This window comes from Myxocyprinus asiaticus, chromosome 45, assembly GCF_019703515.2.
Source record: "Myxocyprinus asiaticus isolate MX2 ecotype Aquarium Trade chromosome 45, UBuf_Myxa_2, whole genome shotgun sequence".
Lineage (NCBI taxonomy): Eukaryota > Metazoa > Chordata > Actinopteri > Cypriniformes > Catostomidae > Myxocyprinus > Myxocyprinus asiaticus.
The window spans coordinates 23493139-23519480 of record NC_059388.1 but is presented as its reverse complement, the minus strand read 5'-3'; the positions used below and the strand labels follow the sequence as shown (position 1 = coordinate 23519480).

The 26342-nt window shown below is 38.6% G+C and overlaps 1 protein-coding gene across 5 annotated transcripts in view; it reads left to right on the top strand.

Annotated features, from left to right (window-relative positions):
• The window catches only part of LOC127435031 (myotubularin-related protein 5-like), a 71584-nt gene extending 45779 nt beyond the window's left edge, over window positions 1-25805 (top strand). For 4 of the 5 annotated variants that reach the window (XM_051688153.1, XM_051688151.1, XM_051688149.1 and 1 more), the window contains 22 exons: window positions 615-688; window positions 3114-3306; window positions 3670-3800; window positions 4824-4999; window positions 9084-9220; window positions 9372-9579; window positions 10076-10272; window positions 11228-11365; window positions 11529-11624; window positions 12124-12198; window positions 12589-12761; window positions 14475-14651; window positions 14799-14900; window positions 14989-15174; window positions 17295-17421; window positions 17649-17779; window positions 17993-18232; window positions 18325-18432; window positions 18682-18887; window positions 19700-19787; window positions 23248-23379; window positions 23481-25805. In XM_051688153.1, coding sequence (XP_051544113.1) covers window positions 615-688; window positions 3114-3306; window positions 3670-3800; window positions 4824-4999; window positions 9084-9220; window positions 9372-9579; window positions 10076-10272; window positions 11228-11365; window positions 11529-11624; window positions 12124-12198; window positions 12589-12761; window positions 14475-14651; window positions 14799-14900; window positions 14989-15174; window positions 17295-17421; window positions 17649-17779; window positions 17993-18232; window positions 18325-18432; window positions 18682-18887; window positions 19700-19787; window positions 23248-23379; window positions 23481-23579 — 3194 coding nt within the window. In that variant the 3' untranslated portion in view covers window positions 23580-25805. The remainder of the gene's footprint in view (window positions 1-614; window positions 689-3113; window positions 3307-3669; window positions 3801-4823; window positions 5000-9083; window positions 9221-9371; window positions 9580-10075; window positions 10273-11227; window positions 11366-11528; window positions 11625-12123; window positions 12199-12588; window positions 12762-14474; window positions 14652-14798; window positions 14901-14988; window positions 15175-17294; window positions 17422-17648; window positions 17780-17992; window positions 18233-18324; window positions 18433-18681; window positions 18888-19699; window positions 19788-23247; window positions 23380-23480) is intronic. The other variant, XM_051688152.1, reaches the window with a different exon arrangement.
• The last annotated feature ends 537 nt before the right edge of the window (window positions 25806-26342 follow it).

Here is a 26342-nt window from a genome sequence, read left to right as displayed (position 1 = left end):
CCGGGACCTTCTTGCTGTGAGGCGACAGTGCCACTCATAGTGAATTTATAGGCTATAAAAAGCTTAATTTGGTATATACTTAAATATAAAGCATTGTAACTGAGTCAAGTCTCTGTCATGTCAAAATTAGAGTCCTGAAATAACTAAGTGTATTTCTTGTTTATAGTTAAAAGTCCTGCTTTATGCACCAAATCTGAATTTTGGTTGCACAATGAACTTAACCTGGGATTTTATTTATTTTTTCCTTGTAACCTCTGTGTCTCTGTCCGTCATAGTAAGGAAAGACTAAGAAATGTTTTTAACATTCGATATTAATCGGTTACCAGCCTTTTCCACCACCTTATTTATCGGTATCTGCAAAATCCACTATCAGTCGACCATTAATTACAACTGTTTTAATGCTCTCACACTTGCAAGTCATGAGACACGGAAGGATAGTGAGACTAGCAATTACACATTCTAAGAAAATTTATTGGGTAAATAAAAAGTGCTATTTGCGATATTCCCAATTTTTGATTGTGAATATATCGCCCAACACTAGTTTAAACGGGGCTTATTTTATTTTCTGTTGAATTCTAATTATTAAATGCCTCACAAGACTCTTTCTCTTGTAGACATCGTTCAGATGCACATCGAGACGTTGGATGCAGTCCACAGGGAGAGCAAACGACTGCCACCTATCCAAAAGGTAACCAACTCATTGTTTTACATTCCGCTGGACAGGAAAGGCAGTGTAGAAAACCAGACAGGCTCGCCCACACCTCACTTCACCCCCTCCACCTTTGAATCACAGTGCCACGACAGGTACGTTTGACTAATGGCAATGCCTCACTGATCGTGGCCTGAGTGATGAATGCTGATGTTTGGAGTCCACTTCCTGTCCTCTACCCTGGTGGCCTGTTATACTAAGCACACTTTAGTCTGATGTTCTGCTGTGCATTAATTTGAAGGAATATTTTGGGTTCAAAACATGTTAAGCTTTATCGACAGTGTTTGTTGCATGCAAATACAACAGAATATAATTTCAACTGTCCCTCCCAAAACGTGTTTACAATAACACAGTTTCAATGGAAATGTAATGCGGCAAGGCATTTCAGAGGGTTTGAAGCGTCAACATAATTATATTATGTAATGCAATATTATTAATTCTGGATTATGTGTATTGTATTACTATAAATTACAATTTTTATACGCAATTTTTAATTTATTTTTTAGCTTTAAAGTTGAACTTCTAGTTATTTGTCACCAATAATAAGTCTTTTTGATTTTTATTTTTTTATCCTGCGCATATCATGACAATGTGGCAGGTTTTACTGTTTTTGCATGATCATGAGTTGAAAGATTGGATTTAACTGTACACAGACAGGGTTAGTAAGCGATTGTAACGTGTAATGTGGAAGTTTTCAGACTATACTCACATTAACTGTATATTGTAATTTATTAATGTCCAGTCCAGTGCAGTGCTTTGCCCTATAGACTTCCATTGTATGTGCATTACTGTTAACAGGTTTTGTTTTTAAGACTAATGTACAGTTTTGTAGTACTGTTAATAAGATTTGATGTTTTTACAAACTGAAGGAGATTTCGAAATAATTTTCTGTGGTAATCGACGGCATGTCACAGATTGAACCCGGTGCATTCCTTTTAACGTAGTTTTGATTCTGAAGACATTCTGGTGTAACCTTGATATAATGTTCTGGAAAAAAACCTTAGCGAAACCATCATCCTTTGATTTTGTTTTGACAAACAATGTAGGGCTCCATTCTTAATGCATAGCTTTTATCTAAATGGCAGAACAGTGCAGTGAAGTGTGGTAAAAAAGACCTTGCTGTTGCACGTTGAAGGGCTATATTTTCACTCCACTGAGTTTGAAGGAAAAGTTCTCAGTGCAGGAGAACCCAATCATTAATCTTTCATCACTGATAGCACTACCTAGCAACCAGGCTTTCACAGGACACCAGCAATGAACGCTTTCCAAAGAACTCAGTTGAAAGCGAGAGAGTGTGAATGGACTCCGCCTGACTAGGCAGAAAGAAACAAGACCGTTTCCCATTATTTCCATTAACTGCAATGTTTGAACAGCAGTGATGGTCATTAGATATGTAAATCATTCAGTGTAATGAATGTGTTGAATCTTGCACTTGCGTAAGCATCTGGAGTGTGTTTTGGGACTGGAATTGCATCAGAAGACATTCTGTCTTGGCATTTTTCCCATAATGCAATGCTTTGCAAAACATTTGTTTATTTGAAATATATTTTTTTTGGCATTTATGTAAGGATGGCGTAAACATAGGCTACTTTTCCCAGATGAAAATCTTTTATATTGCTTCTGGCATTCCTGGACATGTTAACATTTATTAGAGAAACTGTGGGACAGAATGTTTTACATCCAATTTATAAATACTCTTTTGCAAGTATCCCATGCTTAAAGGAATAGTGCACCCGGTAGTAAACACGCATTGGCTGTCAAGCTCCAAAACGCACCATAAAAGTGCCACAAAAGTGTGAATCTTGCACTATTTTGCAAGTCGATTGCTGTAAGTGAAAAAAAGACCAACATTTTAATTGTTATTCACTGAGAATCTGGACAAAAAAAGTTATATGGACTACTTTTACTGACAAAAACATCATAAAAGTAGTCTATAAGACTTGGACTGGTCAGTATATGTTTTTGTTGTATGGAAAAGAGCAGCATAAAAATTCTGTCCAATATCTCCTTCCATGTTTCATGGAAAAATATAAATCAAATGGGTTTGGAACTAAATAAGGGTGAGTAAATGATGATTTACTAATTTTCCTAAAAGACTTTTTAAAGGCCTGTTTAAATAACCCTCAGAAATGCTAAACTAACTGAGAGGAAATGCACTTCTGCATGTGCAGTGTTGTTTTTGTGATTGAACCGTTATTCTCCTCCAGTTATCTTGAAGCATCGGCATGCGTAATGTGAACTGTGGTATGATTTTCATTTTCAAACAACTCTAACATGGCACATAATCACATAATTCTCCTTGTTTTCCTTTTGTCTTCCTCCTTTTCATATTTCTTCCTTTTCTCTGCTTTCCCTACCTGTCTATTTCCTGTATTTCTTTTCTCTCTCCTTTCTGTGTCTACAGCCCAAGCTTTTGAGGCCAGCGCTACTGCCAGGTGAGGAGTTTGTTATGGATGGCATGCGGGTGCACCTCATAGCGGACGGGCGAGAGGAGACCACAGGCGTGATGGGGGTTCCGCCCCTGCTGCCCGCCGAGGGAGCCATTTTTCTCACCTCCTACCGGCTCATCTTCAAGGGCACGCCCACTGACCCTCTAGGTGCGTTCCCATTGGTCAAAGTCTTTGAGCTTGATTTGCATGCTTCATTTATTGTTTTAAGCATCTCAGAGTTTTATTGCAGCATTAATAAAGACTTCAGTTTTAGCAGTTTAGCTTGTGTTCTTTAAAGCTTGAATGCTTTTGAGCTGCTGGTGTTCATGCATTATGCAAATAACTTCATTTTCTGAAACAGTTCTCTCCATTTAAAGAGACTGTGTTCATATAGTCAAATTAAAAATGAAAATTAATGTTCCCTTATACACCACACAATTGTAAAAGCCTTGTACTAATGAGCATCTCAAAAGCTTTTTAAGAATGGAGTTTTGGCATACAAGTCATTGTGTTTATGTGTTTGTTTTGCAGTTGGAGAGCAAGTGGTCACACGCTCGTTCCCCATAGCCTCCCTTACTAAAGAGAGTAAAATCTCTAACATTAATATTCCCTTGGATCAGTTAGTCCAGGAGGGCATGCAGCTGCGATCCTGCACATTTCAGGTACTGAACATCACATACTGGCCCTCCTTTTGTTCCAGACCCGTATGATTTTGTTTGAGACATTTTGAAGAACTGTCCTGATCCCTTTTTTTTAATATGATGATAGTGGATATCACTTTCAAAGATGCAAAAAGAATGTAAAGTATCAAAGTTGTCCAAACAACTTGAAATTTAAGTAATTCTTTAGTGAAAATCTTGACATGTTGAGAGGGCACTTGAAAAGCTTGTTCACTTGAACCTTGCATGTGTACGTGTTGCGTTGTATTTTAACATGTGGGTGATGGCCAATATAATGCTGATATTTACCAAATTTAATGACAGGAAGCGCACAAAAATGCTAACAATATTGTTATTATTGTTTTTTGGGGGGATTTTTCTCCCCGTTTCTCCCCAATTTGGAATGCCCAATTCCCAATGTGCGATAAGTCCTCGTGGTGGCGTAGTGGCTCGCCTCAGTCCGGGTGGCGGGGGATGAATCTCAGTTGCCTCCGCGTCTGAGACTGTCAATCCGCGCATCTTATCACGTGGCTTGTTGAGCGCGTTATCGCGGAGACCTAGCGTGCGTGGAGGCTTCATGCTATTCTCCGCGACATCCACGCACAACTCACCACGCGCCCCACCGAGAGTGAGAATCACATTATAGCGACCACGAGGAGGTTAACCCAACGTGACTACCCACCCTAGCAACCGGGCCAATTGGTTGCTCAGGAAGCCTGACTGGAGTCACAAAAATGCTAACATTAAATAAACGCATTTTACACAGTACTTACTCAAAATTCACACAAAAAAGAAAATGGAATTAGTCTGATGCCGATAGTATCTGTATGCTGAAAATCTGTCCAATGTAGAGAATAATAAAGATTCGACATCCAACTGTTTGAGAATATTTTTTGTCCAAAAAAATAGTTTTCCAATATTGTGTAATTTAGTTGCATTGAGTCGACACAACTTGTTCTCTCTTATTCTTCTGTCTTCTCTCTCTCCCTCTCTGTCTCTCTCTTTCTCTTTCTTCGGCTCCTGTAGTTGATGAATATTGCCTTTGATGAGGAGGTGGCATCAGATCTTGCTGAGGTGTTCAAGAAGCACATTAATAAGCTCAGATTCCCACAGCATGTCCAGGGCACGTTCGCCTTCACTGTGGGCCAGACAGCAAATCTGGTGGTTGAACACAAGACAAAGGACAAGAACCAGTCTATAAAGTAAGAACTCGCATATATCAATGTGTGTGGATGTAATCTTCATCAGTCAGCTTACACAACTGTTTGGGGTCTTTTTCATTTTCACCATTTACCCCTTTAAAAACCCCATGAAATGGCTTAACGTGTGCAGTTTTCTTTTCTGTGGTGACGTTTATGAAAGGTTTGAAATTGAAACCGGGAGTTGGGGTGGGACATATAGAAGAGTTCATCCCTTTTATTTTTAAATAGAAATTAGGCTTTAGTTATGGTCACACCCATGAACCAGTTTACTACTTGTTAGTTGGTGGCAGGTGGTATTAGGGGGAAGAACATTGTCATGCTAGAGTGCATTTTCTTTAAGATAAATCTGTGTAGTGCAAGAAAAGTCATTAATAATTTTGGTCCATTTTCCTAGGAGAGAAAGAATGAATTTCAAATGTGTATATCTGCTAAATGTTAATTTTGTCAACACTAGCATATAGATTGCGTTAAAACTAATTGAAGCCACAAAACTCAGTTTTGAGTTTTCATTTACTGAGTCCATTTACTGTATGTATTTATCTACGGTAATGGTCGACCGATATATCGGCCGAGATTCTGATGTAAATGACCAAAATTCGTTTTGTTATGTGCCATCCTGTTACTACTATAATAGACCGGTGTACAACAGCGCGGCTAAGCTCATAAAGTTAAAGTGCTTGTGTGTTTCACTCTCCGTTTCTCTCCTCAATAGTTCCCTGTAACTGTTAACTGTCTTGTCTAATGGTATAAAGGCAAATATCAATGAAACTAATATCATATACTGTCTGCAAATATGCAGATATCTCATTTAAACAGATGTAATAAACAAACCTCACAAAACTTTAGGAAATCCAGCGTCATACAGTATTTCTTCGTCTAAAACACGTTTACTATCAGCCTCTCCTCAGCCTTTCCCTGTAATTTTTAACATTCTTGTCTAATGATAAAAAGGCAAATATTATACTTCTATCATAAATTCAGCAAAGAAACAAACATCCTCTCACTTTCAACTGCGTTTATTTCCAGCAAACTTAATGTAAATATTTGAATGAACATAAAAAGATTCAACAACTGAGACATAAACTGAACAAGTTTCACAGACACGTGATGAACAGAAATTGAATAATGAGTCCCTGAACAAAGGGTGGAGGGTCAATATCAAAAGTAACAGTCAGTATCTGGTGTGGCCACCAGCTGCGTTAAGTACTGCAGTGCATGGACTGCACCAGATTTGCTCACATGCTGTGTGGTGTTACCCCAGTCTTCCACCAAGGTATTTCCAAGTTCCCGGACATTTATTGGTGGAATGGTCCTAGTCCTCACCCTCCGATCCAACAGATCCCAGATGTGCTTAATGGGATTGAGATCCAGGCTCTTCATTGGCCATGGCAGAACACTGACATTCCTGTCTTGCAGGAAATCACACACAGAATGAGCAGTATGGCTGGTGGCATTGTCATGCTGGAGAGCCATGTCAGGATGAGCCTACAGGGAGGGTACCACATGAGGGAGGAGGACGTCTTCCCGGTAACGCACAGTGTTATGATTGCCTGCAATGACAACAAGCTCAGTCCGATGATTCTGTGACACACCGCCCTGCTCCAGAGTACAGGCCTCAGTGTAATGTTCATTCCTTCGATTATAAACGCACGTCCGACAATCACCCCTGGTGAGACAAAACCGCGACTCGTCAGTGAAGAGGACTTTTTGCCAGTCGTGTCTGGTCTAGCGAAGGTGGGTTTGTGCCCATAGGTGACATTGTTGCCAGTGATGATTGGTAAGGACCTGCCTTACAACAGGCCAGCCTCTCTCAGCCTATTGTGGACAGTCTGAGCACTGATGGAGGGATTGTGCGTTCCTGGTGTTACTCGGGCATTTGTTGTTGCCATTCTGTATCTGTCCCGCAGGTGTGATGTTTGGATGTACCAATCCTGTGCAGGTGTTGTTACACGTGGTCTGAGATTGCGAGGACGATCAGCTGTCCTTCCTGTCTCCCTGTAGTGCTGTCTTGGGTGTCTCACATTACAGACATTGCAGTTTATTGCCCTGGCCACATCTGCAGTCCTCATGCCTCCATGCAGCATGCCTAAGGCACGTTCACGCAGGAGAGCAGGCACCCTATGCATCTTTCTTCTGGTGTTTTTCAGAGTCAGTAGAAAGGTCTCTTTAGTGTCCTAAGTTATTTTAACTGTGATCTTAATTGCCTACCGTCTGTAAGCTGTTAGTGTAACGACCGTTCCACAGGTGCATGTGCATTAATTGTTTATGGTTCATTGAACGAGCGTGGAAAACATTGTTTAAACCCTTTCCAATAAAGATCTGTAGAGTTTATTTGGATTTTACAAAATTATCTTTAAAATACAGTATTCTGAAAAAGGGATGTTTCTTTTTTGCTGAGTTTATAACGTCTGCAAAAATGCGGATATCTCATTTAAACAGATGTAATTCACGAACCTCACGAAAATCCAGCCGTTTCTTCCCGTCGAGCGCTCTTCTTATATCTTCCTCTGAAGCGTATATCCAATCAGCCAGAATGAAAACTTTGGGATCAAAAGCGCTGGATCCGCACAATCGCGCAAGTGCAACCTTAAAGTAAAAGTGCTTCATGTGCACTATGAGTAAATGTCATATTCATTATGCACTGTATGAACACTAGGTTTGATTAGACCTTTTGTGAGAAACAAATTACTAATTACGATTACTAATGTGCACATGCCATCCATGGTTGCTGGACTACTGTGTATACTATTATATCCTCCTTCCTAATATATTTTCAGTTTCTAAATAGAAATTAGGAGAAACTGTTCTCTACCATTTAAAATAACATTTTATTTTTTAAAGATTCTTTTATTTTATTTTTTTTATTTTTTTACAAAGTTTAAGTTTTGTGTAAAATTTAGTAAATATAGTGCTAAATAAGATTTATTTTATATAGAAATGTTATGTTTATTTCATACTATATTAAATTGTGTGATACTGTATATCGGCAATATATCGGCCTACTGCCACTTTGCTCTCTGGATATCGGCATCGGCCATTAAAAACCTCAGTCGACCACTAATCTACGGATTGTGTATATATGTATGTTTTTGTATTCTGTGCTTGAGGTTGTGTAAGTATCTTGTTTGTGTTTTGAATATGCACAGCTCTATCTTGCACTGCTCTGAACAGGCCATTTCTCAATCTCCACCCTGTCTCTCTCTTACACACACACACACACACACACACACACACACTTTCTGGATTCAACCATTTCCTGTATGGATTAAATGAGTGCAAGTGCTTTGTCTATGCCAGTCCCCAGTGGCAATGGTAAAATGGAGAGTGAGAGAGAAAAAAATAGCAAGTATTGCTTTGAATTATTCAGCATTGGAAATCGCAAAGGCTTCTTTCTGCATTAAGCTCCTGCATTAGCAGCAAATGGGTGTCATGGTGGACTCTGAATTGGTTGGGCAGTACCAATCATCAACGCTCTCCCTCCAGCACACTTTAACAACTGCTTTTAACGTTTCTGAAAAATGCACCATGACAAAAGCTCAGACATATTATGCATTTAAAACAGCTAGGCTTTCTTCTAGGCTTGGAAAGCCTTCTTGATATTTGTACACAGAAATGGTTCACATAGGCCTATGTGAAATATTAATACACACTTGGATTTATATTTATAAAGTGGTCAAGTTGATGAAAATGACATAGACTTTTATTAAAATATTGTATTAAGCAAATTCATAAAGTGCCATCCTTCCGCTAGAAGATATAGTCCTTGCCATGCAACAAAAATAACGATCTGCTATGGGTGCTGCGCAGTGAAAAGGTAATAGCTGTTACTATATTGTGTGTTTAAGCACGGCTGGAATGCTGTATTGACTAATCAGAATCCAAGACTTAAGATCCATTTAATCATCCTTAAAATATGAATATTCAAAAGTGCATTTAAATAATATTTGTCTGTTACCCAAAATAGGCAGGGCAATTGCAAGATTGAGGGGAAATTTCAATTTATCAAACTCAATTGTGTGAACTGGAATATTTCAAAGTGTTAAATCAGAGGTTTCAAGTGAAAGAACTTTGCCATTTCATTTAGAACGCTTTCTAAAAACCTGGTTAAGACTGCAAAAAGGACCATCGGGCGGCAGTATGTGACCCGGAAGAAGTATTCTCCGCCCACCTGGGAAAACCGCAGCAGTCTGCAGTCAGAAATGGATGAAGATGAGATCTCTGGTAAGTTACACCAAAAAAAAAAAATATACGCAAATCATCCTCAGACTGTTTCTTAATAAGCTACTTTTTGTGTTCAGTTTATTTCAACTCAACCTTTCTGATTGGCTAGTATGTCGTGAGGTCATATAATACTGTGTTTCTGATTGGTCAGTGTCTGAAGAGCCGGACCAGAGTTCACTCACACTCTCTTCCACCATCCGCTCTTCTGACCGTCAAACTATGAGTAATGTGGTGGAGCGTGCCTGCTGTCGTGACTACCAGCGGCTGGGACTGGGAACACTCAGCAGCAGTCTGACCCGCTCTAAAAACGAACCCTTCCGGATCTCTACTGTCAACCGCATGTACACCGTCTGCCGAAGGTAAATCCTAGAATCCATGTTCCTTTGCACTGCCAAACTATTGTAGTGCAACCTATGGTGCAACCAGGAAAGCAGTATTTGGGTTGTAGCATAACATGTCCATAGACTTTTTAAAAAGAAAGATAAATATCAAGATTTTAAGGGAAAGTGTATATTTTACATGCTATGACAGGCCACCACTTCTTTTAATTTGTTCATTTTTAATCACCTTTTTACCTCAACTAGTCCTTTTTAAATGGTCCTGCAGTGTGACAAATTAATTTTTAAAAGTACAAATATTCCATGCAGTCTCCTTTTTTAATACGTTTATATGAATTGCTGGCATAATAGTAAAAAAAAAAAAGAATAAACAAAATGCTGTCTAACATGGTTTTAGATGGAGTTTAGCTCGTCACGCTGCATGACATTAATATCAACCAGAAATATTTCTTGTCAAGTACCCAGTTATTTAAACCTGTTGAACTAAAAACCTATTGTCTGTTTATTTGTGTTTCAGTTACCCCGGGTTACTGATCGTGCCTCAAAGTATCCCTGATTCCACCATCCAGCGCATCTTGCGCTGCTACAGGCAGAACCGCTTTCCCGTAGTGTGCTGGAGAAACCCCCGTACTAAAGCAGTGTTACTGCGCTCGGCTGGCCTGCATGCTAAAGGCGTCGTGGGTTTCTTCAAATCACCCAATGCGCCCAGCGCAGGTCAGAGCCAGTAGTTCATGGACAACCCCTTTTGGGATTCGAACCCACAACCTTTCAATTATCAGCCCACAGTAGGCAAAATACTTTAATATTAGTAAATAAACAGTAAGCAGCTCAAGGGCATAATGTCAAAAGTTTATGTATTACCCCTATTGGGCTTCGAACCTACAAACTTTCAACCTTATCAGCCCAGATCTTTAAAAACTAGGCCATTGTAGGCCACAGTTTGTTGGTAGTAAATACACAGTAAGCAGCTCAAGGGCATAATTTCAATAGTTCATGGACAACCCCTTTTAGGATTCGAACCTACAACCTTTCAGTTATCAGCCCGGTTCTTATCAGCCCACAGTAGGCCTCATAGTTTGATGGTAGTAAATACATAGGAAGCAGATCAAGAGCATAATGTAAATAGTTCATAGACAACAGTAGACCACATAGTTTGATGGTAGTAAATTCACAGGTGTTAGCTCAATGGCATAATGTCAGTAGTTCATGGTTTGCCCCTTTTGGGATTCGAACCAACAATCTTTCACTTATCAGCCCAGATCTTTCAAAACAAGGCCACTGTCGGTCAAAGTTTCTTGGTAGTAAACACACAGGTAGTATAAGCCATTATGTCAGCAGCTCATGGACAACCCCTTTTGGGATTTGAACCTACAACCTTTCGGTTATCATCCTGCATCTTATAGGCTCATAGTAGGCCAAATTGTTTGATGGTAGTGAATACACAGGAATTGGCTCAAGGGCATAATGTCAGTAGTTCGTTGATTACCCCATTTGAGATTCCAACTTAGAACTTTTCACTTATCAGCCCAGATCTTTAACCACTATGCCACAGTGGGCCACATAGTTTGATGTTAGTAAACACACAGGAAGCAGAGATTAACTAGATCAAACTGATGTAATTGAAATACAGAGAAGCAGTTTTTTGACTTATTGTGTGTGTTTGTTTCAGGCCCGTCCCAGGCAGACTCCTCCAGTCTGGAGCAGGAGAAGTATCTGCAGGCCATCATCAGCTCCATGCCCTCCTACAGTGAAGCCAGTGGGAGAAACACACTCAGTAGCTTCACCTCCACACACATGAGCGCCTCAGGTCAGGCTCTAACCCTTACCTCAACATAACCTTTACCCTACACCCAACCCTAACCCTAATCCTCACCTACCATGTCAAACAAGAATATGTACCTTAACAAGAACATTAACTTGAGATAGTACCAGCATAATGTGTCTGTTTGTGTGTCATTTCTGGACCTCAGATTCATCAGACAAGCTGAGGCAACCTAAAATAGGAGCTCTAATGAAACAGGTCATGGGGACTAAAGATGATGTTCCAGGAACCTTCAGTAGAGGAGGTGAGGGTCTGTGTGTGACAGAAGAGAGAGAAATTTGAAAGATTGTGACCATCATTTTAAGTCACTTTGAAATAGAAACACATTTTGAGGTGTATGCAAAAGTCTCAGCTTTCTAATCATATATGTTTCGTATTTTAACTTGTATTAACAAATGTATTTCTGGGTCAAAGTGACTGAAAATGATGGGCAGGTCACGTAAAGTCCTCACAACTGAACCCACCATCCTTTCCTCCCCTTTATAAGTCATATTTGAGTGCCTTATTCAAATGTCCATAACCACTTGATAGAGCAATTTAAATTTCCTGCATTAGTTTATAGTGCTAAATTTATCACATTACATTTACATTTATGCATTTTGGCAGACACTTTTATCCAAAGTGTCTTATAGTACATTTATGGTATATATTTTATTAGTTTGTAATTAACTAGTTGGGCTGAAATAGCTGCCCCGACTTTGTGTACTGATAGTAATGGACATTTTTATGTCATCTGACCTTAGAGCTGGGTCAGAGGGCAAGGGTCATCTCCCTTTCTCAACCTAGAGTTTCGGTCAAGGCCCGCAACCCACCTAGAGGTACAGTAGGCTCGCCCCTGCTCTTAAATCTAACCAATCAAGTCTCGACAATGATGCCAGCGAGTGTGGGCTGGCACTAAGTGTCCATTTAGTGTTGTCATCCTCTTTTTCCAATACCAACTAATTTTTGACCACCATGTTTGTTTGATTGTTTAAATTGTTTGTGCAGATCTGAGTGTATCTCTTTGCATGTCCACCAAATTCCTTTTTGTCTGTTTGTTGTCTGCTGTCCTATTTGTGAAGTCTAGGATGTGTTTGTTTGTAGAAATGACATTCTCTACACCAATCTCCAAATAGATGTTTAAGTTCACACACACAGATGATTCACAAAAGAATATGTCCATTATTCATAAGTAAATTGTTTATATTGTTCCTCTTTGTGTCTCTCAGGAAAATGGGGCAGTATTCGGGGAAGTGGGCAGCAAAGCACATATAACCCTGATGTTGGAAACAGGCTGGCTGGGAAGGAGTCTCCCCAAGCTAATGGAGGCCCAACCGAGACATATTTCCTTCGACAGCAGAGAGCATACCTCTACATCATTGGAGACAAGTCCCAGCTTAAGGTAGGCTCAACTTTGATAGGAATGTTTCAATTATGCATATCTCTCATAAAATTTAAAATTAAATAAATAGAATTTCCTTTAATAAGAACTAAAATATTAAATCAGTGGTTTGAGGTCTAATGAAATACTTTATGGTCCACCACTAGTTTCCTGCAATACAGATGCCTTAGATACTACACTGCCTAGAAAAAAAATTTAAAAAATTAAAAAAAAGTCGCTGTTTGGATATAAATAAGCAGATACTTAGGAGCCTATGATTGGATCATTATTGCAGTGATTAATATGTTTCTGCTGGCAACAAGTCTTTTAACCCTAACTGATGCAGTGTGTAGCTACTAGCTTCTCATTTCTTACACAACCATATCAGAAGACATATCCTGTTGGCGTGGAAAAGATGTTACTTTGTTTCAGGAGCAAATTATTGGCCTGCATCAAGCAAAGAAAAAAAAACGAAGGAGATTGCCGAAATCACTGGAATTGGGTTAAGAACTGTCCAACGCATTATTAAAACTTAGAAGGATAGTGGTGAACCGTCAGCTTTGCGGAAGAAATGTGGTGGGAAAAAAATCTTGAAAGATCGTGATCGGAGATCACTAAAACACTTGAAGTCACATCATAAAAACTCGACAGTAGAACTCACAGCTGTGTTTAATTGTGAAAGTAACAGCATTTCCACACGCACAATGCGATGAGAATTTACAGGATTGGGACTAAACAGGCGTGTGGCCACAAGAAAGCCACTTATTAGTGAGGCTAATCGGAAAAAACGAATTCAATTTGCTAGGGAGCATAAAGATTGGATGGTGGAGCAATGGAAAAAGGTAATGTGGTCTGATGAATCCAGATTAACCGTATTCCAAAGCGATGGACGCGTCAGGGTAAGAGGGGAAGCGCATGAAGCGATGCGCCAGTCATGCATAGTACCCACTGTACAAGCCTCTGGAGGCAGTGTTATGATCTAGGGTTGCTTCAACTGGTCAGGTCTACGCTCAGCAACGTTATGCTGCAATAAAATAAAATACCTTACTACCTGAATGCACTGAATGACCAGGTTGTCCCATCAATGAATTTTTATTTCCCTGAGGGAACAGGCATATTCCAGGATGACACTGCCAAGATTCATTGGGCTCAAATTGTGAAAGAGTGGTTTAGGGAGCGTGAGGAATAATTTTCACACATGAATTGGCCACCACAGATTCCTGACCTTAACCCCATTGAAAGTCTTTAGGATAAGTCTTTAAGACTTCACAGAGTGGTTCGACTCTCCCAATACAAGATCTCGGAAAAAAATGGATAAAAAAGTGGACAGAAATAAATGTTGTGACGTTGCATATGGTTGTCAAAACAATGCCACGACGAATGCGCGCCGTAATCAAAGCTAATGGCAGTCTAACAAAATATTAGAGTATGCAACTTTTTGTTTTGGCCAGGCAGTGTAGATCTACAAGGATTTTCAATGGCCGATATGATATCTGGAGAGTAGTATGGCAGATATAACACATATATATATATATATATATATATATATATATATAATACAATTTAATGAAAGCAAATTAAACATACAAGAAAATGCTTATTTGCATGATATTGACTTAAAAGTTAAAAATGATTTGCATTATTCACTGACAACGACAGAGGGCAACTAACACTTCTGTTAAGCGGCCAAGCAGGCACAGTTATCAACTCTTAACCTTGAATTTCTGTGTTTAGGGTGGAAAGCAGGACTCTTTCCAGCAGTGGGAGGTGGTGCCCATCGAGGTGTTTGATTTACGGCAGTTGAAGAACAGTTTCAAGAAGTTGATGAAAGCCTGTGTGCCTTCCTCATCCAACACTGACCAAAACATGACCTTTCACCGCTGCCTTGAGGACTCGGACTGGATGAATCTGGTACTAAACCATTTCCTAGTCCGTAGATAGTACATTGTAATTGGCCTTCTGCTGGATTTAACACATTAACTGGAAGACAAAAACATTGTCTACTGCAATTGAAAAAGTTATTTTCCAAAATTTCTCATTATCATTTGTGTGCTTTAGCTTCACAGAGTTCTACAGGTGTCCGTTCTTGTTGTGGAGCTCTTGGATAATGGTTCCTCCGTTATGGTTAGTTTGGAAGATGGCTGGGATGTCACAACACAGGTAGGAGTTGTTGTCATGTGCACCTAAACATAAGTTGCGTATGCCATATATTGGGCCATTTTGTTCAATAATGCTGTGTTGGTTGAAGGTGGTGTCCCTGGTGCAGCTACTGTCGGATCCATACTACCGAACGATTGATGGCTTCAGACTACTGGTGGAGAAAGAGTGGTTGTCTTTCGGCCATCGATTCAGTCACCGCGGGGCTCAGACACTAGCCAACCAGAGCAGTGGATTCACACCTGTCTTCCTCCAGTTCCTCGACTGTGTGCACCAGGTATGTGTAAAATCTGATAGGCTTTTTAATGGCCGATGCACACAGACGCAAATATCTGACTCCTGGTGTCCTTAGAAATATGGAATGTGTTAAGATGAAATTGTTATCAGCCAATACAACAATCTCATAAGACTTGGCCAATAATTTGGCTAATCACTACTAGTACATATGTATTTGTATGTGAACATAGTGTTAAAGAGTTTTTTAACAAACTGTTTATGTATTAAAGTTTCCTTTTGTGTTTGTGTGTGTGTGTGTCCTGTCCTGCATTCCAGAGTATGATGTAATGATACCATTGTTTTGTTTACATGCAGGATCTCTCTTTAAGGAGTTATTTAATCAGTCTTTAAATAGAACTGTTTACAACTATTTCTGGAGAATTGTTATCTTGTGAACAGTAAAACTTACATAAACATTTCTACAGAGACAAATGACTGTATTGTTGGGTGTTGATAAAAACTAATCATTGCATACTTGAACTGTTTTCCAGTAAGGAAAAAAAAAAAAAACTGCTGTTTATTATTGATTTATTTGAGCAGGTACCAGAGAGGCAGCTCATTAATACAAGCCAATATACACATTTATATATCCCTACTGTACATCCTGCTGTGCCACACCTTCAAAGATGAGATACCACCACTCATAGTTCATCCGTATTTTGCAAGCCTTATACAGCTGGTTTTCTTTTAAATAAGGGCAGAGTTTCTTTCCCTATACCTGTAAACAATGGGGGTTGCTTAATTGCATGATTTCAGGAGACAACATATCAAGAACATGGGTTACCTTTTTGACAATGAACATAACTATAAGGTTCCAGAAGATCTGGAATACTGTCTCCCTGTTCTTCTCAAATAGAAAGTGACTTTAAAGAAGTAAACTCATCTTTCACTGGTTGATTCTGTTGCCTAGTCTGTTCATTTGATATATCTCTTGGTTTGTATTAGGTTCCATAATTACCTTTCTGATTGATCGCAATGCTAATAACACTATGTAACACAATTTTTGTTCCTGGGTAGTAAGTGTTATTTCCTAATTGCTTATGCCTCAGAAGTATAGAAAATGGATATTATTCCCCACAAACTTTGCTTTTGTGACCAGGATAGTGATATTTTGAAATGTACGTATTTTCAATGAGAAAACGGGCTAATTTGTGTCTTTTCGTTCACATAAAGTCAGAAAAAAACAACATATGAATCCAAAATCCTTCTTTATCTGTGGTCCAACGAAGACACCGGCTTTGACCTTTGCCTCAGATAGCTTAGGGAAGAGGTCTTGAAGGTACTTGAAGGCTGCCGACTCCTTATCCAGAGCTCTGGCAAATTGTTTCATAAGGCCCAGTTTGATGTGCAGTAGAGGCATCAGCCCCTTCCGGGGGTCCACCAGTGGCTCCCACTTGATGTTGTTCTTCCCCACAGAGAACTCGGTCCGCTGTGGCCAGTCCTGCCTGTGGTAGTGCACCTTGGTGTCCCTGCTCTCCCAAAGGCAAAGATAGCAGGGAAACTTGGTAAAACCGCCTTGGAGACCCATCAGGAATGCCACCATTTTGAAGTCTCCTATGACCTCCCAGCCGTACTCATCATACTTCAAGGTGTCCAGCAAGGTCTTGATGCTGCTGTAATCCTCTTTGAGGTGCACCAAGTGAGCCAGGGGAAGAGACGGGTACTTGTTACCATTATGGACCAGCACGGCTTTGAATATTACTTTAGTACAAATACATGTTAATTTGGATTCATATGTTGTTTTTTCTGACTTTATGTGAACGAAAAGACACAAATTAGCCCGTTTTCTCATTGAAAATACGTACATTTCAAAATATCACTGTCCTGGTCACAAAAGCAAAGTTTGTGGGGAATAATAGCCATTTTCTATACTTTTGAGTCATAAGCAATTAGGAAATAACACTTACTACCCAGGAACAACAACAACAACAAAATTTGTTGCACAGTGTAATAGGAACTGCTTACTCTATCTAAAGGTGTTCCACAAGGTTCAGTCCTCGGTCCATTTAGTTTCATATGCATATGATTCTTTGTTGTCCTGAGCATATAAACATGGCTATAATCAATATCTAATTGGTTTGTTACATTAAATACCCTTTCCTCTGCCTTTTCTCCCCAAAGATCCATCTGCAGTTCCCCATGGAGTTTGAGTTCAGTCAGTACTACCTGAAGTTCCTTGCCTACCACTACGTCTCCAACCGCTTCCGCACCTTCCTGCTGGACTCCGACTACGAGCGTATAGAGCTGGGTAAGTCCAAGGCTCCTCCTTATCCATCGATTAGCACAGAATTTCCTTTAAAATGCTACATAATGGCAATTGTAATCTGTTAATGAGATCATTATATTGTATCCTCAGATTGAGTAATGTTATCACAAGATAAGAGTAACCTTACAGGATTATTTTATGTCAGTATTTACAGTAAGCAATCATTAAACTCTTTATTGTGGCCTGTCCTCAATGTATTTTCTGTACAGGTGTTTTATACGAGGAAAAAGGCGAGAGAAGGAACCCTCAGGTGTGTAAGTCGGTCTGGGAATACATTGACCGGCTCAACAAAAAGACCCCTATCTTCTACAACTACATGTTTTCTCCAGAGGAGGAGGAGGTGTGTGTGTGTGGGTCTTTCTAATTTTTATTTTATACATATATTATATACTTATACATAAAGTGAGTAAATTACTTAATATACTACACAACAAAACTGTCAGTAATACTCCTTGACAACAAGTTTCTATTATTGATGTTCATTTAAATAGTAGTAATACCCCAGCGCCCTCTGTTGGTCAGTGACTATTACTCCCTCTTTTTGTACTCGCAGGTCCTAAAGCCCTACAGTTACATCTCCAATTTGAAAGTTTGGGACTATTACACAGAGGAGACACTTTCTGAGGGTCCGTCCTTTGACTGGGAGTTGGTGCGGGGAAGACAAGAGGAGCCAGTGGATGAAGCGAGTGATAGGCAGGAGACGACGGCTCCCAAGTCCCAGCGGAGGATCGTCTGGCCTTGCTACGACAGCCTCATTAAAGTAGTGCCTGATGCCATCACAAAGCTGTTGCAGGTCAGTAATACAGCAAGAGTCATCATTGCAATAAAACAATTGTTTTCCCCTTATACACATACTGATGATTGTCTTGTTGTATGTGTAACCAGGATGTGCAGAACCTGGAAAATGAATTAGGACATCCTACGGAGAAATGGAAGGACACGTGGGACAAGACTAAGACAACCCAACGGGCCGAGTCCAGACTAGAGAGCCGGGTAAGATACAAAGATAAACCGGCATCTTACTTGTGCCTACTTATTACTACTGTAATGTGCAGGGTTCCTACTTTCATGGAAAACCTGGTAGCCTAAAGATTGAGGGTTCAAACGCAGCAACTATTAATCAGTGAACCATCACCATTGTGCCCTTGGTCTTCCAGGGGTACTGTCCTGTACATGCCCATTCCTGATTCCCCAAGGTGAACTTGAAATGATGCAATGGTCTCTCTCTTTCTTTACTCCCAGCACTCGTTCTCCAGCTCTCTGCTCATGTCGTCTAATCTGAGTCACCAGCGGCGCTCTCAGGGTATGTATCTGCAGGAGAGCGGGGTCGGCTCCTCCATTAACCTGGCTCTGGACTGTGAGGTCAGTGCCACCTCTACGCCCGCAGCTGGTCGGCCCAGTACCAGCACTCTCTACAGCCAGTTCCAGAGCACAGAGAGTGAGAACAGGTCTGTTTACAAGCACGCTTCCCTTCTGAATGTTTATTGGGAATCCAATGTAGCTATGGTTGTTTAAAGGAATATTCAGGTTTAAATACAAGTTAAGCTCAATCGACAGCATTTGTGGCATAATGCTGATTACAACAGAAATGTATTCGTCCCGACTTTTCTTTAAAAAAAAAAAAACAAGTACAAATCTGGGTTACATAGAGGCACTTATAATGGAAGTGAATGGGGACAATATGTAAACGTTTAAATACTCGTTGTTTTAAAAGTAAGCCACAAAATGTAAACAATATGTGTGTTAACATGATTTTAGTGTGATGAAATCATTTGCTAACCTTTTCTGTGTAAAGCCATATCTAATTTTTTTGTTTTGTTTTTCATGACGATGTAACGCTTTAAACCCTGCAATCCCGCAAAAACAATTTGAACAACTTTACAGCTCAAATAATAAATAAGTTTTAACACTTTATGTAAGTGCTTTTATAAAATGTTAAGCTTCACATTTCTGCCATTAAAACCCTTCAGAATAGTTCCCCCTTTACTTCCATTGTAAGTGTCTCACTCACTAACCTCTATTTTTGCTTTTTTTAAGACAAGGAGGTATTAGTCCATTTATTTTTGTGCTAATCCACATTATGCCACAAATGCTGTTGATTGAGCTAAACTTGTTTTGAACCTGGAAAATTCCTTTAAATTGATCGCGTTAATGTCTTCGCGTAAATTGCATGCAGTGGTATTTAACTATGTAGCATGTTCATGACTGAGCCACTGCTTTTTGAAAACCTAAGGGAAATCTAATTTCTGCTTTTTTATAGGAGTTTCGAGGGTATTTTATACAAAAGAGGTGCTTTGCTGAAACCATGGAGACCACGTTGGTTTGTACTGGACAAGACCAAACACCAGGTACATTATAATTTTAGAGAATGATGAAAACATTTGGGGTTTTCAAATGGGAATAAACAAAGAAATGTATGTGTGTGTGTGTATGTATATATATATATATATATATATATATATATATATATATATATATATATATATATTAGGGGTGTAACCGTTTATCGTGGCACGATGCATCACGGTTCAAAAATGTGACGATGCGCATCTTGGAGATGAGTTTTTTTTTTTTTTTTTTTTTTTTTTTAAATATAAAATTATTTTGGCATCTGTTCTGTCCAATACGCAGGACGTCCTATGCTTACATAACGCGGGCATACACATGGAAATTGCTTCATTGGACACACGAGCTCTAAAATACGATTGCACACCAGCAGCCACAGGTGATGTAACATGAGTTTGGCTGAAAGTGAAACCAGGAGCGGGAGAGAGACACGCCTTTTCAGTGCGAGGGATCGAATGTCCATTTGAAGCTCGAGACTGATCTGCTCTAACAGCGCGAGAGAAAATTAAAATTTACAGAGGTTTAATGAGAGTGCCATATAATCTACTAAATATAATGCTGAAATGTATGTATAATAATGCTATAGTGGAATATAATCCTAATGTCAAATGTCATGACTGATTTGATTTCATCAGTAAATTATTATTATTTTTATTTAACTGGATAAGCATGCAATTCCATTAAATAGCCTATGTATTTTTGAAAATAATTTTTAGATGTAATCAGAGACAATACTATTTTAGAAAAATAAAATGTTAATTTAAAATATTTTAAATGTTTGTAATCAGTGATAGTGTGTAAGCAGCAAATGTATCCAACATAATTCCGTATTTTTAGTAAGCAGAAAGATTAGCTAATATTTCCATTTGGTGTCACCATTGCCGCCTTCTGGGCGGATTTTTAGTCTTAGTACATCTCTGATTGATAATTTAGCACAGTGGTTCTCAACCTTTTTTTGATGAACGCCCCCCTACCAGCCCCCCATCATGTGACATCATTTGAAAGCGGAAACTTTGTTGTACCAATAAACACAAAATTCAATATTTGTATTATTTGCTCGATGCAACTTCGATGCATTGCATAATTTTAAAGTTTTGTTAATAAATTCAGCAGGCGTCATGAATGTGAGACCAAACCTTGCGTTTCTTGAATTCAAACAGATGGAGGGCTATATCTGAGGCCTATAAAATGAAATTGCGAAGACAGAAACTAATAATAAGTGATATTGTTATTATATTTCAAAAATAAGTGAAAAGACCAATAATATTGCATATTGTCCCACTGAAATGCTCATTCTACATTACAGCATTGATTTTGATTTGGAAGTTGATGTAAATTTACTGGTATCAACAACAGTAAGGTTATCTAAAACATCTAAAAAAAAATAAATAAAAAAAAGTAAACCAGTTATTTTTTACTTGCACTCAAACTAAAATATTTTAGCCTATTTTTTAGGATTTACACATTTCTATTTCATCTTTAAAAAAAAAAAAAAAGGTATTTGCATTTGCCCTTTTGACATTTTTTTATTTATTCAGTAATTATTTATTTATTTTATAGTTTTAACAGTGGTATTTATAACAAGACCATAGTAAGCAAGCACATGGAAGCATGGATCTTCTTCACTACTATGGTTAGATGTAACATGATCTCTATAAAACAAACTATGGCATTTTTTAAATTATAAACGGTAGAACTACTCTAAACACATGTAAAAATAATAAATGCAAAATATAAACGTTTAAAAGTTGTAACAAAAATTCATTATATTCCCTCACTCCCCTAATGTAGCCTATGACAGAGCTGAAGTAGTGATATAATATTTATTATTAATCTGTTTCTGCCTAAAGTATGGTTAGTGTTTCTAGGGTTACTAGTATTCAAGGGTGGTGATTGTAGAATTCTGTGCAGAATTCAAATGGGTTCCGCTTCTCGTGCCGTGCTTCTCACAAAGCTGCATGTTTAAGAGCTTGAGCTTTAAGAGCTTTACGCTCGCGCTGCTCTGTCCATTGAGCCGTATCCATCTACAGAGTCATACAGGTGCATTTGCCGAGGTTGTGCCTCTGCCTGTGTATTTGACGCTGCTAAACCAGATACTTGAGATGCATCACTAGACTTCAGAATCAGATGAAACGTGGTACAAAGGCTTACCAACCTGTATAATTGAGAACCAACTGATATACTCCAAGTCTAGATAAACGTTTTAATGCAAAGAGGAACTTGACAATAGATTTGATTATTATGACTGATAAATGGCCCAATTTGTTACCTAACCCCCCCCCCCTACTAATTTGCTCTCAGCGCCCCCTGGCATCCTTTGAACCCCTGATTTAGCACTTTTAGCTACATTTTTAAGTAAACAAATTATTTTGCAAATGACTATAAAGTCAAAACTTTCAATCTTAACTTTTCTTGATTCAGGCTTAGTTTAAAGAATCGCGAACCGAACCGTGAGTTCAGTATTGTGAACCGAACCAAATCATGAGATGAGTGAACCATTACAACCCTAATATATATATATATATATATATATATATATATATATATATATATATATATATATATATATATATATATATATATACACATACATACACACAGTTGTGCTCAAAAGTTTGCATACCCTGGCAGAAATTGTGAAATTTTGGCATTGATTGTGAAAATATGACTGATCATGCAAAAAAACTCTTTTATTTAAGGATAGTGATCATATGAAGCCATTTATTATCAAATAGTTGTTTGGATCCTTTTTAAATCATACTGATAACAGAAATCACCCAAATGGCCTTGATCAAAAGTTTACATACCCTTGAATGTTTGGCCTTGTTACAGACACACAAGGTGACACACACAGGTTTAAATGGCAATTAAAGTTTAATTTCCCACACCTGTGGCTTTTTAAATTGCTATTAGTGTCTGTGTATAAATAGTCAATAAGTTTGTTGCATAGTGAGGATGTCTTAAAAATAATGCCATAAATAGTTTTCATTTATCACTTAATGTCATACAAAGTCCAGTAAACATAAAAAAGCTAAATCAATATTTGGTGTGACCACCTTTGCCTTCAAAACACCATCTCTCCTAGGTACACCTGGACACAGTTTTTCTTGGTTGTTGGCAGATAGGATGTTCCAAGCTTCTTGGAGAATTTGCAACAGTTCTTCTATCTGTTTAGGCTGTTTTAACTGCTTCAGTCTTTTCTTGTAATCCCAGACCGACTCGATGTTCAGTGGGGGGCTTTGTGGGGGCCATGCTATCTGTTGCAGAGCTCCCTGTTCTTCTCTTCTATATGGATAAAATCAAAGCCCGCCCTAAAAATGTTTTGTCCAGTTGAATATCCTATTTTACTCAGAAATATGTCACATTGTGGAAGTAAATTCATGTTGAGTTGTAAGAATGACAAGTCAAAGGAACTTTTAGCCAAAGACATTAATATATCTCTTCTCACTCTTTCTTGCCCAGTTGCGGTACTATGATGCAAGGCAAGATAAAGAGTGTAAAGGAGTCATCGATTTAGCTGAAGTGGAATCTGTCTTTCCGGGAACGCCTACCATGGGAGCACCTAAAAACATAGACGAGAAAGCCTTCTTTGATGTAAGATCTCAATACTCGCTTTGCTTATTCATTGTTCACAAATTTTTGGAAGGAGTTCACCAAGTGCTCGTTAACACATTTCTTATCTCTCTCTTTCTCAGCTCAAGACAACCAAAAGAGTGTATAACATCTGTGCCCAGGACAGTACGAATGCACAGTTATGGATGGACAGTATTCAGAGTTGCCTGTCTGATGCATAGGGGGGGAGGGGCTTATGGAGGAAAGAACTGTGAAACTTTGGGGGGGGTGGAGCCATTGATGGACATTGCTCACAGCCAATGGGCAGAGCTTCCCCCACGTTTACAGAGCAAAGTTATAGAAGGGGTGTGGCTACGGTCCCGTGTCGGTGGTATGGAACTTTACAGTGTCGCACCTCACCACATTTTAGCGTTTTTGTTAAAAAACATATTAAAAAGCAATGGGGAAAAAAATCAAAGAATCCCCTAAAAGACTTGTATCTGTGGTCTCACCGTGTTCCTTTTTTTTTTTTTTTTTTTTTTTTTTTTAAACACAGTCTTCTGGATGTTCTTTAATACTCGTTCAAAAGATGCATGGTCTCATTTCTGAGGGACTGTGATTCTTTATCCGGCTTGCACCCTTCAATATCACTCCAATACTGCCCATGCCCACATTTCAGTTATGCAGGGGCCAGTGAATGCCTAAAAACAAGCCACAGCTTGCAAAAGAGTAACCCTAATGTGACGTTAACCCCTTCAAATCTCATTACTGCCTCTATGCCATTGCTTCCATTGGCCGGTTAAGTTGATTGGCTGGCTTTGTCAAAGCCCATTCTGAAGCAGGGTCTCCATGCAACGGTTCATGAAGGATTTTGTTGGTTATTTGGTTATTTCCATCTGAATAATACAGAAAAGATGCATTCTTGTAACAGTTTACCATGGCAGACACGTTACCCGATCGATTCGATCAAAATGCCATCTGGAGATTACGCATTCAGATTTGACTGTTTACAAACTAAACCTTACAATATATTCCTGTGGTCTTCCTTGTTTTTTTTTTTTGTGTACAAGACACATAAAACCACTATTGCTATATGAGAATTTAAGAGATGCTCATGGAAAAGGAGGGAAAGAATTTGTCATGATTATTTATGCACAAAGAGATGATTCCTTGATTTTAGAAGACGAGAGATGCAGACAATAGGAGGGGCAGTGTCTGGAGGGGTTTTGTAATCTCTTCGTTTCATCAAGTGTCTGTTTACACCAATCAAAGCCCAGAGACTGTAGCTGGCTGCCATGACAACCGGGACCCATGTTACTTCCTGTAACAGTTTGTGCGACAATTATAATTGTAAATTTACAAAAGTTCTTTCCGATAGGTAACAAACTCTTAAAATGTAATCAAAATGGTTTATTGGGTCAAATTCAGGTATTAAACCATTGAATATTGAGGTTTCATAGTATATTCATTGAAATATTCAGCTAGTTTTGGGAGTCAGATCACTATAGTGTAAACAGCAATTTGAGAAATCCGCCCGGCGTAAAATCGAACCCCATTTTACCAACACAGGTTGTCATGTGCTTGCCTTTTCCCGTCTCTGTGCCTTGAATCTGTCAGAATCAGTGTTTTAATTAGTCTGTTACCTGTTCTATTTTGAATCCTGTACATAGAGGAGTTTGTTTATATTATTCCTTTAGAGAAAGAGTCTATTTTGCTGGACTTGGTGAGAATGCATAAAAGTATCACAGGACTGCGCTGTTGCAGTGTTTTTTAATCCAAGATACGAGAACTAACACACACAAACGCAGTGTAAAATAGGGTAATACTTCTGAATTGTTGAACACAAAATTTGAATTGTAGATTTTTTTTTTTCAATAACTCCCTTTGTATATAATACTCAGAAATGTATGTTAATGGTAGTAATTTATTTAACTTTGTCTCCTGAATATGACAGTCCTCAGAGCACCACTTAACTTTTAAATTAGAAATCCAATATGTGCCATTGTTTATCTCTGTTAACGTGACTAATGATATATTTTTTGGAAACCTTCAGATGTGACCCATAAATAAACCCTAAATTTCTTTTTCTTTTTTTTTCTTTTCTCATTTTTGTACTAAAAATAATGATGTTCACCCAGTACAAGTTGACTGCGCACAGAATTGATTGTTTGGTCTCCCAGAATGCAGCAGTTTTCACTAGAGCTGACATCAGAGCTAAATTGTATCACTGCATTTTAATTATTTATTTTTCATAAATTTTTTTAAAATTAGGTTCTTTTATCTGATCCAGGTTCTGTTGTCAATCATGCCATGTGTTTTTTATTTTTTAGGATTAAACCACTGTGGGGTGCACAGCCTCCTGACATTCGGCTGTTTTTGTCTGTGTTCACTGATGTCACTGCAAGATTTTATATTAATTTAAGGAATAGAACATATCCGAATCCATCATTAAAGCATTATTAAGAGTATGTGCCTTTTGATTAAGCCATTTGATAATTTTATCACACAAAAGCTCATGTTTTCTGATTGGGTAGAAAGTGTTACTGGTATCTATTTTGCAGTATAAATCATCTGATGCTTATTTTGCTTTGATTAATCCATAATGCACAATACATATCGCCTTTATGTATTCACCCATGACTCTACCTACTGGTTATTTATTAGCATTACAGTAGCCGTAACTCAACTACATTGATGTCTTGTAATGTAAAATGAAATCTATATTTAGGATTGATTAATACATGACTGTTTTAGCGACGTAAACATAAGTTTTTCCAGTCTCACTCACTGATGAAAAAAGAAACTAGTGTGATACATTAAGCACTCTGATTGGGTTAATGGTCAGTCACATTGGTTGGCAAGTATGACAGACCTTTGAAAGCTCAGTTGGTTGAGCGGAGGACTGTAGAGGTACACACTGCCATCCTTACGGTTATCTATAACATCTATAAAAGTTAACACCTAATTTATGTGACTAAATTATTCTAACAGTGTGACTGAGTTGG